General features: G+C 45.9%; 2 protein-coding genes across 2 annotated transcripts; both read left to right on the plus strand.

The window, feature by feature from the left end:
* Positions 1-3723: 3723 nt before the first annotated feature.
* On the plus strand, positions 3724-4782 carry LOC131400451 (melanoma-associated antigen B5-like). Its single transcript, XM_058535180.1, has one exon. It carries the CDS (start codon positions 3724-3726, stop codon positions 4780-4782), a length of 1059 nt encoding a protein of 352 aa, XP_058391163.1.
* A 5281-nt stretch (positions 4783-10063) lies between these two features.
* On the plus strand, positions 10064-11185 carry LOC131400840 (melanoma-associated antigen B5-like). Its single transcript, XM_058535599.1, has one exon. The coding sequence runs from the start codon at positions 10103-10105 to the stop codon at positions 11183-11185; it is 1083 nt and encodes a 360-aa protein (XP_058391582.1). The 5' UTR covers positions 10064-10102.
* The last annotated feature ends 6959 nt before the right edge of the window (positions 11186-18144 follow it).

An 18144-nucleotide genomic window follows, 5' to 3' on the forward strand; every position in this document is an offset into this window, starting at 1 on the left:
ACAATAGAGCCAATTACTGAAAGCTAGTTCTTTGAAAGGATTTGTATAATAATTTTTATAACTATTACAATCACAAATGAAAGAAGCAGAAACAAGTGATATTAGTTAAATGAAATTGTGCGGAACTTAAGTGCAGAAGAGATTTAGCAATTATAAGAGAATGCTATAAATATTACCAACATCTCAAGATAACAAATGGTGGACAAGGAAAAAGTTCTGCCTAAAGAAGAATTTCAAGTAATAAACTCAAAGGAATTTAGAACTGAGAGGTGTCTCCAAACCCAGGACATAGGGGTCCCCACTGCCAGCCCCTGCTGTCACCCCAGTAATACCCAGGCAGGGCTATCTGGCTGTGGCCCAAGGCTCACTGTAACTTCCTCCACAGGGTTCTCAGGGGACAGCCTGGCCAGGAGAACAGCAGCCCTGTGGGGTCCTAGAGCAGCGTCCTCAAGGACCCTGCAGAGGCGGCCTTGGTTAAAGCCAAGGTGGAATCTCCCTGCTGAAGCTGCTCACACCATCTTATCCTCCTTCCACCAGGTGCCCACATCTCCTGGTCTCCTGCCCACACTCCTGCCTGCTGTCCCTGACTAACTTTTAATTGCACCCAGCTGGAGAAGACCCCACACCCGTACTAAATAACAGATGCTCTAAAGGAGACGTACTACTCAGTTTTGCTTGCTCAGCGGCATTTTGACTAATGTGGATTTCTATTTTGTTTGGAGTTGCATATTCTCTAATATAGGCTGGAAATAAAATTCTATGAGGGAAGGTTGTTATCATCCAGGGTCAAAATCATCTTAGGGGCCAGCCCTGGTGGCCTAGTGGTTAAGTTCGGCGTGCTCCTCTTCCGCAGCTCAGGTTTGGTTCCCGGGCACGGACCTATACCACTTGTGAGTGGCCATGTGGTAGCAACCCACATACAAAATAGAGGAAGATTAACAAGAGATGTTAGCTCAGGGCTAATCTTCCTCGGGAAAAACAAAATCATCCTAGTAATAACTGCCATTCATTAAAAGCACCACACTTTGCCTAACACTGTGCCAGGTAGTTTACATACATCACATATATGTCCATAGTCCTACATGATAGACTTTATCAGACTCACTTTGCAAATAAAGAAGTTGAAATATTCTCAATTTCAAGGCTGGTGACAGAGCTGGACTAGACTCTGATCTGAATTCCTTTAAAACCCACACTGTGCCACTCCTTCCAGTCTGAGGCACACCTTATACCACTTAATTCATTTTTCTGCTCACTGCTCCAAGTGGGGGTCAGCCAAAGGGGTAAAGGGGCACATATGTATGGTGAAGGATGGAAACTAGGCTTTTGGTGGTGAACACGATGTAGTCTGTACAGAAGTCGAAATATAATGAGGTATACCTGAAATTTATATAATGTTATAAACCAATGTGACCTCAATTAGAAAAAAGCAGAACTTCATACTCAAAATATTGTTTTGGAATACGTAGCCTGAGGAATAAGCAACAAAAACACCAAAATAAATGTGAGGTATGAATAAAGAAAGAAAGAGAGAGTATTTGGCAACAATATTGTTATCTACAAAGGAAATGTCAGTAAACCACAAAGATCAGGGGCTCACAAAATCAGTCGAGTCAGTCCCTTCCCTGTAGAAAGTAAGTCTATCAGAAGCGAAGTTATGTAAGAGGCTAAGTCTGGCTAGTGCAGAGAAGGAGGAGATCAGTGTGTTTTCTCGGATAGCACAACAGCTGTCCTGGGCCCTCTGCCTTTGCTACAGCTTCTCCATCTTGCATCACTCCTGGGACTCAACCCATTCTCTTTCAGAATTGCAGTAGGGAGACTAATCAGGAGTTTTCAAGGATGTGGCATTTCCCAGAAAGCCTTTCAGAGAAGAGATAGGAGTTAAGATGACGCCTGATGAATAAGGACTGAGGAGACAAACACCACATAATAACTGGAGTCGCAGAGAGACTGATCTGTGTCTGCTGTCAGACCTAGAAGGCCAAGGTGGGGCTGCCAGGCTGAGCATCCCCTCACTTATTTTCAGGGTTTTCAGGAGCATGAGAGATTTGTTCTGTGTGAGTGACTTTCAACTGAAAGACAAAGGAAAGTCAGGGCTTGCCAGAAGTCAAGGTGAAGGTCCTGAGTGAGGACTGAGGGGACACCCCTAACATGAACAGAGAGGGCCCCAAGGAGCCTGAATCCTAATGTCATCCTTGGAAGGGCACAGGCAGGAGTAGCCTCATGTGGCATTCCCTGACTTTCCCTTTCTGGCGCCTCAGGGAGTGAAGGCCTTGGTCTGTGGCTTTGAGACCTAGAACAGCAGAGGGAGGCATCTCAGGTCCTGCCAGGAATCAAGGGCAGAACCCTGAGTGACGACTGAGGGGACCACAGACCCCAGAACAGTTAAATGGCACAGAGACTGCCCGTGCCATCAACTCTGGGATGCCTTGGGCAGGGCTGTCAGGCTGACTCTGCAGGAAGGGTGTCAGAGATGTGAGGGCCTTGGTCTGAGGGGAGAGTCCTCAGGGAAGCAAAGAAAGGAGTCCCAGGCCCTGCCAGGAGTCAAAGTGAGGACCCTGAGTGAGGACTGAGAGGACCACACAGAATCCCACCCTTGCTGGTAGCCCTGGGATACCTGGGCTTTGTTGACATGATGTGACATACTCACTTCCTTTTATGGTGTCACAAGAGGGTGAGGGACTTGGTCTAAGGGGTATGGCCTAAGGCCAGCAATGGGAGTATTTCCAGGCTTTTCCAGAGGCCAGGGTGAATACCCTGAGGACTAACGGAACCACATACCCCATAACAGTGGGAACGCCATAGAATTCATTCCTCACTCTCAGCCTCAGGAGACCAAGGACAGGTATGGTCAGATGAGGAGATCCTCACTTCCTCCTAGGGGTCTCAGGGTGGTGCTGGCCTTAGTATGAGGGGCAGGCCTTAGGGCAAGGGAAGGAGGAATTCCAGGCCATGACAGGTGTCAAAGCAAGGACTAAGGGACCATCCACCACTAAATAGAAGGGAAAACGAAGAATCTGGCCCCACCCCTAGTTTCAGCCCTTAAAGACCCAGGTCAGGGCTATCACGCTAAAGCTCTCCCAACACCTATTTATATGGGAGGTGAAATTGTTAGTTTGAAGGTGCACCACCACTGAATGTAAGAGGTGGGGACACCAGGCCCTGTGGAGAGCCAAAGTAAGGGCCTTAATAAGGACCAAGTACCCCAAAGAGACCAGAACAGAAAACTCCCCACTGAGCAGTCAGCACCGGGGGCACTTGGACAGAGGTGATAAGCTGAGAACTCCCTCTGCTTCCTTATGGGTCCCAGGGAGGTTTGTGATGTCAACTTCAGAACAGCAGAGGGAATGGGTCCATTGACCTGCCACCAGTTGAATGATGGTCTTGAATGTTAAATAAGAGATCCCTCAACCTAGAAGACTGCCATCCCCTGCTGTCACTCCAGTATGCCTGTGGCAGGGCTGGCAGGATGCAGTCTAAAGCTCATCCTAATTTCCTTCACAGGTTTCCCAAGGCATAGGCTGATTAGGAGAAGAGGAGCCCCGAGGGTTTTTAGAGCAGTGCCCTCAAGAAAAACTGCAAATGTAGCTTTCCTTATAAGCCAAGGTGGTATTTCCATGCTGAAGGAGCACACACCCTCTTGACCTTCCTCCTCCAGTGGGCCCTCATCACCTGCACTCCTCCTCATCACACTCCTGACCGTGGCCCCTGACCATAGTTATCATGCCTCGGGGTCAGAAGAGTAAGCTCCGCACCCGTGAGAAACACCGCCAGGCCCGAGATGACTCCCAGAGTCACAGGGAAATTCAGACCACTGCAGCAGCAGCAGAAGAGCCCCCCTCCTCCTCTTCTCCTGTTTTGGAGGGTAATTCCCAGAGTTCATCAGCTTTTGAGTCAGGTAGCACTTCCCAGGAGTCTTGGATGACCTCATCTACCAGCACTAATTCTCCAGGTATTTTTGGTATAATATCTGATGAAGGTGACAACAGCCAAGATGAGGAACATCCATGTTCCTCCGTGATGTTCTCCGAGGTCTCACCTTCTACTGAGAGCTCATGCAGTGATGTTCTAACTATAAAGGCGGATTTGTTGGCGCAGTACCTTCTGTACAAGTATAAAATAAAACAGCCCAGTATGAAGGAAAACATGCTGCGGATTGTCAGCCCAAACTACGAACACCGATTTGCTGAGATTCTCAAGAGAGCTTCTGAGAGCATTGAGGTTGTATTTGCAGTAGAAGTGAAGGAAGTCGACTCAACCAGTCACTCATATGATCTTGTCAGCAAACTGAAGCTCCCCAACAATGGGAGGGTGCGAAGTGGCATGGGGTTACCCAAGACCGGCCTCCTGATGAATATCCTGGGTATGATATTCTTAAAGGGCAATCATGTCACTGAGGAGGAAATCTGGAAATTCCTGAATATGATGCGAGTATATGCTGGGAGGAAGCACTACATCTATGGGGAGCCCAGGAAGCTCATCACCAAAGATTTGGTGAGGCTGAAGTACCTGGAGTACCGGCAGGTGCCCGACACTGATCCTCCACGCTATGAATTCCTGTGGGGCCAAAAAGCCTACGCTGAAACCAGCAAGATGAAAGTCCTGGAATTCTTGGCAAAAATCAATGATACCGTCCCCAGTGCCTTCCCATTACCATACAAAGAAGCTTTGCAAGATGAGGAAGAGAGAGCACGAGCCAGAGTCACAGGCAGGCATGGCACTACTGGCCATTGCCGGGTATGCTCCAGGGCCATGTCTAGCAGCTTCTCCCATCCCTATTGAAGTATAAGGCTTTTTTTTTTTTTATCGTCCAGATAAGAAAATATGACATCACAATAGGGATTAATGTGGAAATATGAAAGAATCCCACAGTAAAATTGTTGGGATAATGGAATAGAAAAAAATAAATAAATAAAACATGATCAATCTTTATTTTCCTTACTCCATTCAGTCTTTTGTTTCATAAAATTAAATAATTTATACCTTCATATGCTCAGTTTATTAAAGAATGTAAGACATTAAATCTTAACAGTTAGACTTCTTACTCACTTTCTCTTTTATTCCCCAAATACCAGTTGAGTATCTGCACTTTGGAAGGGTCACTGCTAGTACTCGGGATGCTGAGATAGAGACACAGCTTCTGCCCATAGAACTTGAGAAGCTAGTAGCTGCAATCTTACAAGGAAAATGTTGAAATACCCTCTATGACTTACAGGAAAGTAAAAAGAGTGGGTGAGAAGAGAGGTGTTCCACGTGGGAGCAGAAAAGTGTCAATACCTTGAGGCAAGGCAGTTTAAGTTTTGGGAATCTGCAAGTCAGTTCATGGATTGTGATTTTAAATTAAGCTACGTGGGGGGCCAGCCTGGTGGCGCAAGCGGTTAAGTGCGCACACTCTGCTGTGGCGGCCCGGGGTTTGCCGGTTCGGATCCCGGGCGCGCACAGATGCACCACTTGTCAGGCCATGTCATGGTAGGCGTTCCATATAAAGTGGAGGAAGATGGGCATGGATGTTAGCCCAGGGCCAGTCTTCCTCAGAAAAAAAAAAAAAGAGGAGGATTGGCAGATGTTAGCTCAGGGCTGATCTTCCTCACCAAAAAAAAAAAAAAAAAAATTAAGCTACATGGTGGACTAGACGAGGCTGTGGGACTGGTGAGCAGATGCCAGACCCACAGATGATGTGCCTCAGAGTTGAGAAAGACAATATTTGAAAGGAAAACTGCACTGTGGTGTGAAGTCTAAAATTAAGGCCCAATATTATGTGCTGCCTGGACATTTGGTGAAACCAGCAGGGCCTTGAATTGCCTAACTGCAAATTCCCTGCCATACTCTTCACTTGCAGGTATAGTCCCCTACCAGACAAGCATCTTTATCAAGGGAACAAGGAACAGATATTGTTTATTCCTAAGTAGTGGGTTTCTGTCCCCTACCAGCCTCTGGAATTATTCAAACAAGCTGATTACATCCTGCCATGGAAGTAGGGGTCATCTCACACTCTTGATACTACAAATCCTGCCTCCCACAGACTCTGGTCCTGAGTGCAACCCCCGGGTTGCATGGTGTGGCATGGACTAGTAAATGGTTATTTATCTCATCTCTACATTGTCCAGTGTTATGTGTTTGGACACCACATAACCATAGTGCAGAAATTCCTCCCTCACGTCCTGAGTCAAATTGGAGGCCAATTATATATGCTCTTATGAATTCCTTTGGGATCATAGAGAATCCAGAAAGAAATCTCCAACCAGGGCAGTGTATCAATTCGTTAGGGCTGCCATAACAAAATAACACAGACTGGGTGGCTTAAACAACTGAAATTCATCAGTTCTGGGGGCTAGAAGTCCAAGATCAAGGAGCTGGCAGGGTTGGTATCCTCTGAGGCCTCTCTCCTTGGATTGCAGATGGCCACCCTCTTCACTTGGCTTTCCCTTTGTGTGCATGCATGCCTGCTGTCTCCTTGTGTGTCCTAATCTCTTTTTATAAGGACGTCAGTCAGATTGGATTATGGCCTCCCTAATGGCCTCATTTTAACTTCATCAACTCTTTAAAGACCTTATCTCCAACTACAGTCACAATCTGAGGTACAAGGGGTTATGACTTCAGCATGAATTTTTGGGGGGACACAATTCAGGCCCCAGGCAGGAAAAAAGGGTGTCTTTGCTCTTATCTCAATGCAGGAGAATAGAGTGCACATCTAGGTGTCCTACGCACACTATATCCAAGGAGTTTCTGAAAAGTAAGGGTGAACTCCCTTGAGGTGAGATGCACAGAAGCCACCGTGTTGACACTTTTTGCTTTGAACTGGTAGAGCCGGATTTCACTGCATTAAAAGAGCATTTTAATTAGGTTATCTTGAACGTAATTTGGCAAATTCTAAGAAAGGGCTAGATTGGGGTGTGGAAAAAACAAATGAAAATAGAGGTTGCTTGGATGGAAGGACAGCTGGGAAGGACTGAAAGAGATGGTCCTTGACAAAATTCTAGAAGCTTTGAGTTGCATCCAGGTAGGGAAAAGAAAAAGAATCTCACACCAAAATTAAATAATAAATGTTCCAATAGGGAAAAGCTAATTAACTTTGCTTGCAAAAGCAAATTTTTGGCTGATTCTTTGGTCTGAGAGCATTGCATTTTCTCTGCCATATCCTGGATTAAAAAAAAAAAAAATCCTACATAGGAGAGTGATATTGTCTAGGCAAAAATCATCATAACTGCCATTCAGTAAATCCCCAATATTTGCCTTGATGGACGCTTCATATTCAGTACATACAATATCATAGTCTTACAACATAGGATTTATCAAGCTCAATTGGGAGATGAAGAACTTGCAATATTCTCATATTCACAGGTGGTAAGTGACAGAGCTAGACTAGACACCTGGTCTGAATTCAACCAGGGCACACACTGTTCCACCACTGCCACCCTGAAGCCGACCTTGTGTATCTTTATTCACTTTTTTTCTCATTGCTCCAAAATAGATCTCAGGCGATTAAAAAAAAAAAAGCATTTTGTGCACAGAGTACTGGATTGGAATACATAGCCAGAGCAAGAAGAATACCACAATAAATGAGAGGGATGAATAATGCAAGGAAGGATATAATATCTGGTAACAATGTGATCATCTACCTATGCAGTGTCAGTTAATCTCAAAAGATGGGGGTGTCATAACATTATCTGGCTCAGCCTGTTCCCTATAGAGAGTAGATCTTTCAGAACAGAAGTTATGTGTAAGAGGCTAAGTCTGAACGGTAAAGAGAAGGAATATGTAGATTGGCAAGGTTTTTTTTCTCTGGCAGCCCACCTCTTACCCCAAGCCCTCTGCCTTGTTCCTTAGCTTCCCCATCTCACCTCACTCCTGGGACACAGACTCCTTCTCTGTAAGATCTGCAGTAGGGAGATTGCTCAAGAGTTTGAGGGGGTGTGGTATTTCCCAGGAAGCCCTTCAAAAATGAGACAGGAGCCAAGATGAGGACCCTGATGAATGACGACTGAGAAGAACACCACCCAATCACATAGGGAGTCATGCAGAGATTTCCCCTCACCTGCTCTTAGACCTACAGGGTCAGGCTGACTTGGGCAAGGTAGGCTTCAAGGAGGTAAGGGACCGGTTGTAAGGGCGGCGGCACAGGAAAGTGCCCAAGGTCCTAAGAGGAGTGTAATTGCGAATCCTGTGTGAAACTGAGTGGACTCTCCACCCCAGAACAGAGGGGGCGCCAGCGATCTGGCCCCCTACCCTCAGCCTTGTGAGGCGCTGTTCTTGGTGACGCAAAGAGTAGCGCTCATTTCCTGCTTGGGCGTCTCGTGAACGTGAGAGACTTTGCCTCACGCGGGCGGCCTCAGCACCGGCGAGTGAGGAGTCCCACGCTCTAGCGAGAGTCAAGGTGAGGAGCCCGAATGAGAAAGGAGAGAACCACCCTCCCCAGAACCCGGTGCCTCCGCCGAGGCCCTGCCCCTCTTCTCAGTGCTAGGGGGTCCCGGGCAGAGCAGTCAGGCTGAGTGAGATTTCCACCCTGAGGGCCTCAGGAAACGAGGGCCATGATATAAGGGGACAGCCCGGTGCAGCAGAGGGAGAGAAGACCCTAACAAGAGTCAAAGTGGGGAAACTGAGGCAGAAAAGCCCACCGAGGTCCTGCCGGCAGCTCTCAGGGGACCCACGCCTGGCGGGCAGGTGGATGTGAGCCTTCTTTTCCCAGTTGTTGGGTTTGCAAGCTGAGGCCTTGACCTGAGGCGAAGCATACCATGCTCTCAAGGAAATCAAGGGTGGAACTCTGAGTGAGGTCTGAGGGGACCATCAAGCCCAGAACAGTGAGGCGCCACCGAACTTGCCGCTGCCGTCGAGCTTGCAAAGCCCCGGACAGGGCTGTCCGGCTTACTTCCGCAAGGAGGGTCTCAGGGAGGTGAGGGCCTTGGTCTGAGGGGAGGTAGCAGAGGAAAGCAACCCAGGCCAGGCCAGGAGTCGGGGTAAGCACCGTAGGTGAGGACTGAGGGAATCCCGGCCCTGCTGGCAGCCTGGGGTGCCTGTGCTTGTGACGGGATGACTGACGCTCATTTTCTCCTAGGGCGTGACGGAGGGGTGGGGGTGGGGGGAGTGAGAGATTTGTTTAAAAGGGACGGTTTACCCTCCACAGTAGGAGGATTTCCGGGTCTTTCCAGGAGTTCAGGTGAAGACCCTGATGTCTGAGGGGAACACCCCGAGCCCCCAGCGAGGGTACAAGAGAATCCATCCCCTAATCTCAGCTTTGGAGACAATTGGCAGGTGGGGCGACCCTCATATCCTCCTAACGGGGTATCGCAGGAGATGCTGGCAGGAGGAGAGGAGTCCCAGACTATGCCAGGGGTCAAAGGAAAGACTGAGGGGACCACCCACCGTTGATTAGATAAGAAAAAATCTGAGCCCCACCTTTGCATTGAGAAGTTGAAGGCTCAGGGCAGGGCTGTGAGGCCGAGGCTCACTCTCACTTCTTGACATGAAATCTAAGAGAGAAGAGATGTTTGGTGTGAGGGTGCAGCCACCAGTTAGCAGCAGGGAGGTGTACCAGGCACTACCTGGAGACCAGTGAGTACCCTGAATGGGAACTGAGGACCCAAGTGTCCCATGAAGGAGAGGGCTCCACATAGCTCTCAGTTGGGTGCTCCCTGACAGGGACAGGGCCTAAGGAACCCCTTTGCTTCCTCCCTCGGGGTCTCAGGGAGGTGCTGGCTATGATTTGAGGTATCAACTCCACAGCAGCACAATAGAGGGGGTCTAGGACCTGCCAACAGTTGACATGATGATCCTGATTGTGAACTGACAAGACCCCCCACCCTAGAACAGAGGCTCCTCACTGGCAGCCCCTGCCGTCACCCCAGGACAGGACTGGCAGGCTGCAGTCTAAGGGTCCCTCGAACTTCCTCCACAGGGTTCTCAGGGGACATGCTGATCAGAATAGGAGCTTTATGGGCACCTAGAGCAGTGCCCTCACGGAAACCCGCAGAGGCGGCCTTCTTTAAAGCTAAGGTGGAATTTCCTTGCTGAAGGTGCACACACCATCTCCTTCTCCCCTTCCAGGTGTCTACATCGCCTGGCCTCCTGTCCACACTCCTGCCTGCTGTTCCTGACCAGTGTCATCATGCCTCGGGGTCAGAAGAGTAAGCTCCGGGCCTGTGAGAAACGCCACCAGGCCCGGAGTGAGATTCAGCGTCTCCAGGATGCTCAGGCCACTGCAGCGGCAGAAGAGGAGTCCACTCCTTCCTCCTCTCCTCAGCGTGAAGGTGTTACCCAGAGCCCGCCTGCTGCTGCTGGGTCATCTAGCACTTCCCAGGGGCCTCGAAGAGCATCAACCACCACCACTGCTTCTGTAGGCGTTTCTTGCACTAGATGTGAAGAAGCTTCCAACAACGGAGAAGAGGATAGAGCAAGCACCTACGAGGCCCTAGCCTCCACTGAGAGTTCAGGCACCGATTTTTTGAGCGAGAAGGCTGTGTTGCTGGAGCAGTTCCTCCTGTACAAGTATAAAATGAAGCAGCCTACTATGAAGGAAGACATGCTGAAGATTATCAACCCAAACTACGAAGACCGATTTGCTGAGATTCTCAAGATAGCCTCTGAGCACATTGAGGCTATCTTTGCGTTAGAAGTAAAGGAAGTCGACTCAACCAGTCCCTCCTACGGCCTTATCAGCAAACTGAAGCTCCCCAACAATGGGAGGGTGCGAGGTGGCAGGGGCTTGCCCAAGACCGGCCTCCTGATGAATATCCTGGGTATGATCCTGATAAAGGGCAACTGTGCCACTGAAGAGGAGATCTGGAAATTCCTGAGTATGATGCAAGTATATGCGGGGAGGAAGCACTACATCTATGGGGAGCCCAGGAAGCTCATCACCAAAGATTTGGTGAGGCTGAAGTACCTGGAGTACCGGCAGGTGCCCGACACTGATCCTCCACGCTATGAGTTCCTGTGGGGCCCAAAAGCCTACGCTGAAACCAGCAAGATGCAAGTCCTGGAATTCTTGGGGAAAATCCACGATACCATCCCCAATATCTTCCCATCTCATTATGTAGAAGTTTTGCAAGGTAAAGAAGAGAAAGCCACAGCCATAGATGCAGCCGGGGCTACTGCCAAAGTCTGTGCACCTTCCGGGGCCACGGACAGCAATCTCTTCCCAGCCCTATTGAAGTCTGAGGTTTCGTATCCTCCAGTCCAGAAACCATAACATCACAGTAGGGATTATGTTCTTGGAAATGTGAAAGAATCCCACAGTAAAATTGTTGGGATAATGGAATAGAAAAAAAAAAATAATGATCAATCTTAGTTTTCCTTGTTGCTTTTAGTCTTTAGCTTTGTAAACTTAAATGATACATACTTTGAGTTTCTTAGCTTGTTCAAGAAAGTAGTAGAAATTAAATCTTAATAAATTGAACCTCTTGTTTCCTGGCTCTTTTGTTCACCACGCATTGAGTACCTGTTCTTTGGAAAGCTCAGTGCTAGTACTGGATATGCTAAGATAAGGAAAATCCAGCCCCTGCTCATTGAATTTTAGAGCCTGTGAGTTGCCCTCATATAAGTAAGATGTTGAAGATACTTTACCTCTATGATCTATAAGTAAAGTAAAAAAATGGGTGAGGTAGAGGGTGTTTCCTTTGAGACCTGTCAAGGGAATTTTCCTGATCAAGGTAGTTTTGGACTTGAGAAAACTGCAAGTCCTCAGTTGGATGTAATTTTCATTTACACTGTGTGGTGGACTAGTTGAGGTCATGGAAGTGGTGTGTAGAGGCCAAACCCTCTGATGATATGCTTCAGAGTGGAGAGGCAAAACCCTGTGTGTTAGTCTGCTTGGGCTGCTGTAACAAAATACCGTAGACTGGGTGGCTTAAACAGCAGACATTTATTTTTTACAGTTATGGAGGGTGGAAAGTTCATAATCAACGTGCCAGCGGATTCAGTTCCTGGTGAGAGCTCTTTTCCTGGCTTGCAGATGGCCACCTTCTCCCTGTGTCCTCACGTGGCAGAGAGAGAGTTTTCGTTTCTCTTGCTCCTCTTATAAGAATACTAATTGCATCATGGGCACCCCATCTTATGATCTCATCTAAACCTAGTTACCTCTCAAAGACCCCACCTCCAAATACCATCACATTGGGGGTTAAGGCTTCAACATATAAATTTTGAGGAAGACACAAAAATTCAGTCTATGAAGCAAAATTGCTGCTACAGGTTACTTTGGGACTGTGGGTAAACCAGAGAGAAATCTCCACCTGGGGCAGGAAAGGAAGATGTTCTTTGCTCCTGTTCCAGTGCAGATGAACACAGTGTGCAAACTAGGTGTTCTGTGCACATCATCTCCAGGGAGTTTTTGAGAAGTAAGTGTGATACTCCCTTGAAGTGAGATGCCAAGAAGCCCCTGTGCTGGCATTCTTTGCCCTGAGTTGGGGGAGCCAGAGCCTGCTCCATTAAAAGGGCATTTTTACTCAGGTTATCTTGAACGTAATTTGGCAAACTCCAAGCAAAGGCTAGCTTTCATTGAGGTTGTAATGAATGTAAGTATATGTTGTTTGGATGGAAGGGCACCTGGGAAGAATGGAAGGACTTGTACCTTGACACCGATTCTAGGAGCTTGAGGTGTATCCAGCGGGAAAGACAACTCCACACCTGAATTAAATGACAGGTGGTCTAATGGGAAAAATTTACTTAGCTTTACTAGCCATGGAGAATTTTTGGTTGATTCAATGTTTTCTGTCCCAGAATATTGCATATTCTTTAACATTTCCTGGATTAAAAAAAAATTCCAAGGGAGGTTAGTGGTATCATCTGGGATCAAAATAATAATATTAACTGCCATTCTTTAAATATTGGGTAATATTTGTTGGTCGTCTTGCCAGGTAGTTTATATATAGTACAAACATTCCAGCAGTCCTATAAGACAGAGCTTACCACACTCACTTGGAAGATGAAGAACTTGCAATTTCCTCAAACGCACAAGACTGGTTAGTAGCAGAGCTGGGTCATAGACCCCTGGGCTGAATTTGTCCAGAGGCCACACTGTTCCACTCCTCCCAACCTGAGGCAGACCTGTCTCTTAATTCACTCTTAAAGATTTTTAAAGATTTTTGTTTATTTATTTTTCCCCCCAAAGCCCCAGTAGATAGTTGTATGTCATAGTTGCACATCCTTCTAGTTGCTGTATGTGGGCCGTGGCCTCAGCATGGCCGGAGAAGCGGTGCGTCGGTGCACACCCGGGATCCGAACCCGGGCCGCCAGCAGCGGAGCGTGCACACCCAACCGCTAAGCCACGGAGCCGGCCCTTAATTCACTCGTGTTCTCACCATTCCAAAATGTATCTCCAGCAGTAAAAAGGCACTTGTAGCCAAAATACTAAAAGCAGGCCTATTGAAGGAGAAGGTAAATATGAGAATAAGTCAAAATTTGGGGATTGTCTTTATGTTTTGTTTTCCTAGGATCCTACTGAGAGCTAACTCTGCCCAGGAGCTGGTATTTTGCCCAGCTCCAGCTCTTCCCATCATTACAGCGCCCTTCCCCTGGGACTTGCCCAGTGTGCCCTCCTTCCAGCTCTGGAACCTGACCTGCCGACCAGCTCTTCACTGCAGCCTCCTCTGAAGGCTGCACTTTGCTCTCAGTGGAGCAGACAGCCCATATCACCTGCTCTCCCCCTGACTTAGAGCATTCCAACTCCCTGGTGGTCACTTCTTTCACCGTGGATGTATATCATCTTTATATTCCTGTTTATGTGGTAATTTGGAGATCTTCATTTCTCTTTCTCTCTCTTTTCATTGTTTTTCAAATATTTTTCCTTTTAATAGATGGTTGAAATAGCTTCTAAGTTTACGAATCACTTTTTTCACACATTTATTGCTGTGTATCAAGTTTACAGGTAGGAGTTTTTGTATCTTATGAGTCAAATTGGGAAACCTTCTCTCTTATTTTCGATCCAGAACAGGATAACGTGGCATTGGAACAGATGTTACTTTGGAAATTGAAATAACTCAGTAGTAAAATTGTTGGGATCAAGAAATAGAGCAAAATAAAGTAAGAGGTTGTTAATTCCTGTCTTCCTTATCTTTTTCAGTCTGTTGATCAGTAAAATTAAGTGACACATACCTGGATTTGCTTAGCTTACTTAAGAATTTAGGAGAAATTAAATCTTAATAAATTAGATAATATGCTCATTGGCTCATTTATTCCCTTAACATTAATTGGCCCTCTGCTCTTTGGAATGCACTGTGCTGTTGTTGCTGAGGATGCTAGCATTTTTGTGTCTAGGAGCAGTAATCTTATAAGGAAGATGGTAAGATATTATGGTAGACCAAAAGGAAAATTAAAAAGGAAAAGTGAGGGCATTTGGGGGTCCAGATGAATTCAGTGAAAGTGGCAGTTAAGTGTAAATGCTCCAAGGCAAGTCTGTTTGGGAAACTCCAAGTTCTTCAGTGAAACTAATGTTTAAGTTTAGCTATGTCATAGGAAGGTAAGACTGTGTGAGTGGGGAACAAGGGCCAGCTCTTCACATGGTGTGTCTCAAAGTTGAGAGACTTAAGCTTGGAGTGCAAAATGGCTTTTGAATCTTGTATAAACTAGAAAGAAACTTTCAATTGGCAGAGGTAAGGTAGTGTTCTGGGCCCTTTTCCATTGCATTTGAACACAGTGTGCAAAGTGTTTTACCTAGATCTCATGTCCACACAAAACCTGCACAATTTTTGATAAGTTGTATTTTCATTTCATTTAGTTCAAAATCTTTTTTAAAAATTTATCTTGAGATTTCTTCTTATACTCATGTGTTATTTAGAAGTGTTTTGTTTAATCTCCAAGTTTTGGGGATTTTTCAGTCCATTTCTAGTCCATTATTTTCTGAGACAGAAATTGTATGATTTCTGTTCTTTTAAATTTGTTAAGATGTGTTTTATGGCCCAGAATGCGGTCTGTCTTGGTGAATGCTCCATGTGAGCTTGAGAAGAATGTGAATCCTGCAGTTGGATGAAGTAGTCTATAGACGTCAATTATATCCAGTTGATCGATGGTGCTGTTGAGTTCAACTATGTCCTTACTGATTTTCTGCCTGCCGGATCTGTCCATTTATGATAGAGGGGTGTAGAAGTCTCCAACTATAATAGTGGATTCATCTATTTCTCCTTGCAGCTATATCAGCTTTTGCCTCATTCTGATGCTTTGTTGTTAGGTGGATACACATTAAGGATTGTTATATCTTATTAGAGATTTGGCCCCTTTATCATTATGTAATGTCCTTTTTTATCCCCGATAACTTTCCTTGCTCTGAACTCTGCTCTGCCTGAAATTAATATAGTTACTCACACTTTTTTTTTTTTTTTTTTTGGTGAGGAAGATTAGCCCTGAGCTCATATCTGTTGCCAATCCTCCTCTTTTTGCTGAGGAAGATTGGCTCTGGGCTAACATCCATGCCCATCTTCCTCTACTTTATATGTGGGACACCTGTCACAACATGGCTTAATAAGCGATGCATAGGTCCGTGCCTGGGATCCGAACCTGTGAACCCCAGGTCATGGAAGAGGAGTGTGTGAACTTAACCACTATGCCACCAGGCCAGCCCCAACTCCCACTTTCTTTTTTTTTATTTTCATTTTTTTTTGGGGGGGGAGGAGATCAGCCCTGTGCTAACATCTGCCAATCCTCCTCTTTTTTTGCTGAGGAAGACTGGCCCTGTGCTAACATCCATGCCCTTCTTCCTCCACTTGATATGGGACGCCGCCACAGCATGGCCTGACGAGCAGTGCGTCAGTGCGTGCCGGGGATCCAAATCGGGGAACCCAGGGCTGCTGCAGCAGAGTGCGTGCACTTAACCACTTGCGCCACCGGGCGGGCCCCACTCACTTTCTTTTGATTAATGTTAGCATGGTATACCTTTCTCCATCCCTTTACGTTTAATCTATATGTGTCTTTATATTTAAAGTGGGTTTCTCATAAACAATATAGAGTTGGGATTTGGTTTTTGGTCCACACTAACAATTTCTGTCTTTTAATTGGTGTGTTTATATTGTTGATATTCAAAGTAATTATAGATATTATTGGATTAACATCTACCGTATTTGTTACTGTTTTCCATTTGTTGCCCTTTTTCTTTATTTTTGTGTTAGGCTTTTTTTCTGCCTATTGTGATTTTTACGTTAATTTACTTGATTGGGGGAATCATTTCACAATGTGCTTCTTTTTTTTTTTTTTTAAAGATTTTATTGATTTATTTTTCCCCCCAAAGCCCCAGTAGATAGTTGTATATCATAGCTGCACATCCTTCTAGTTGATATATGTGGGACGCGACCTCAGCATGGCCGGAGAAGTGGTGCGTCAGTGTGCGCTCAGGGATCCGAACCCGGGCAGCCAGCAGCAGAGTGCGCGCACTCAACCACTAAGCCACGGGGCCGGCCCCACAATGTGCTTCTTGTTGTGGTTTCTGTTTGTTTGCTTCATGAATTTTCTGAACTAAATATTTTTTTTTGTGAAGAGATCAGCCCTGTGCTAACATCTGCCAATCCTCCTCTTTTTTTACTGAGGAAGACTGGCCCTGGGCTAACATCCGTGCCCATCTTCCTCCACTTTATATGGGACGCCGCCACAGCATGGCTTGCCAAGCAGTACATCGGTGCGTGCCCAGGATCCGAACCTGCGAACCCCAGGCCACTGCAGCGGAGCATGCGCACTTAACTGCCTGTGCCACCGGGCCGGCCCCTGACCTAACTTTTTAAGATCTGTGTTCTTTGTCATGTGTGGCCACTGACATCTCTGCTCAATTGGTTTATTGGTCAGCTAGTGATTTGACAGAGATTTTTAATGAATAACTTCCGTTCTTTGTAGATGGGCTCTGTGTGCGTGTTGGAGCATGCTTTCTACAATCACTTGGACAGTTAACAACTTTACCTATACTTCTCCTGCTTACACAGAGCCTAAATGTGAGCCTGAGGTGAGAGATTAGGGCTTTTCATGTATATTTTTCAGCAGCACCTAGTCCTGGGAATTCATATAATCTTCTAGATTTCCAAGAATATGTGGTAGCTTTTCTTTTTTTTTTTTTTATGTTTTTTAGTAAAATTACAGAATTCTTTATCATATGTTTTCTTGAGTATTTACTATTTTTGTTTTTGAAATTCTTTTGTACTTTTGTTTGCTTATTGTGGTAACATTATATAAATTTCAGGTGTACATCATTATATTTCTATTTCTGCGTGGATTACATCGTGTTCTCATGTTCACCACCCAAATACTAATTACAATCCATCACCACACACATGTGCCTAATTATCCCCCTCGACCTCCCGCCCCCTCCCCTCCCTTCTGGTAACCACCAATCCAATCTCTGTCTCTATGTGTTTGTTTGTTGTTGTTATTATCTACTACTTAATGAGTGAGATCATACAGTATTTGACCTTCTCCCTCTGACTTATTTCACTTTGCATAATACCCTCAATGTCCGTCCATGTTGTCACAAATGGCTGGATTTCATCGCTTCTTATGGCTGAGTAGTATTCCATTGTGTATATATACCACATCTTCTTTATCCATTCGTCCCTCGATGGGCACTTAGGTTGCTTCCAAGTCTTGGCTATTGTGAATAACGCTGCAATGAACACAGGGGTGCGTGTATCTTTACACGTTGGTGTTTTCATGTTCTTTGGACGTATTTCCCAAAAGCATCTCACTCCTCAACCTTTCTTCTCATGCTTTTTGGTTTGTCTATTGTTTGCCCCAACTGCTATCCCTTGCCTTAGGCATCAGTAGCTAATACATTCATCTTTAAATATTTTTGACAAACACCCCTCAGGAAATGCCTCTGCCCTGGGGGAGTTCTGAGTTAGGAGAAATAAAAGGAGTCTTGTGAATTCATCCTTCAGGGAGTCACTAGATAGACCAAAACAACAATTCCCTGAGAACAAGGTCCTTTCTGCACTCTCTGGCATAGGGAACCCATATCTGGAAAGTTGGCTCCTATCCTCAAGGCCACCACTGATTGGGGTAACCAGGTATAGGATAAATAAAAATTCCATAAAAGTCTCTTACCATGGTTTAGCTGCCTTTTCTTTTTTCTTTCTTTCTCTCTCTTTTTTTTTTTTTGCTGAGGAAGATTTGCCCTGAATTAACATCTGTTGCCGATCTTCCTGTTTTGCATGTGGGTTGCCACCACAGCATGGCTGATGA

This window comes from Diceros bicornis, chromosome X (assembly GCF_020826845.1).
Source record: "Diceros bicornis minor isolate mBicDic1 chromosome X, mDicBic1.mat.cur, whole genome shotgun sequence".
Classification (NCBI taxonomy): domain Eukaryota; kingdom Metazoa; phylum Chordata; class Mammalia; order Perissodactyla; family Rhinocerotidae; genus Diceros; species Diceros bicornis.

Bases quoted from the DNA above. Each gene is read 5' to 3' on its own strand.
- LOC131400840 (XM_058535599.1), top strand. From the start codon at position 10,103: ATGCCTCGGGGTCAGAAGAGTAAGCTCCGGGCCTGTGAGAAACGCCAC.
- LOC131400451 (XM_058535180.1), top strand. From the start codon at position 3,724: ATGCCTCGGGGTCAGAAGAGTAAGCTCCGCACCCGTGAGAAACACCGC.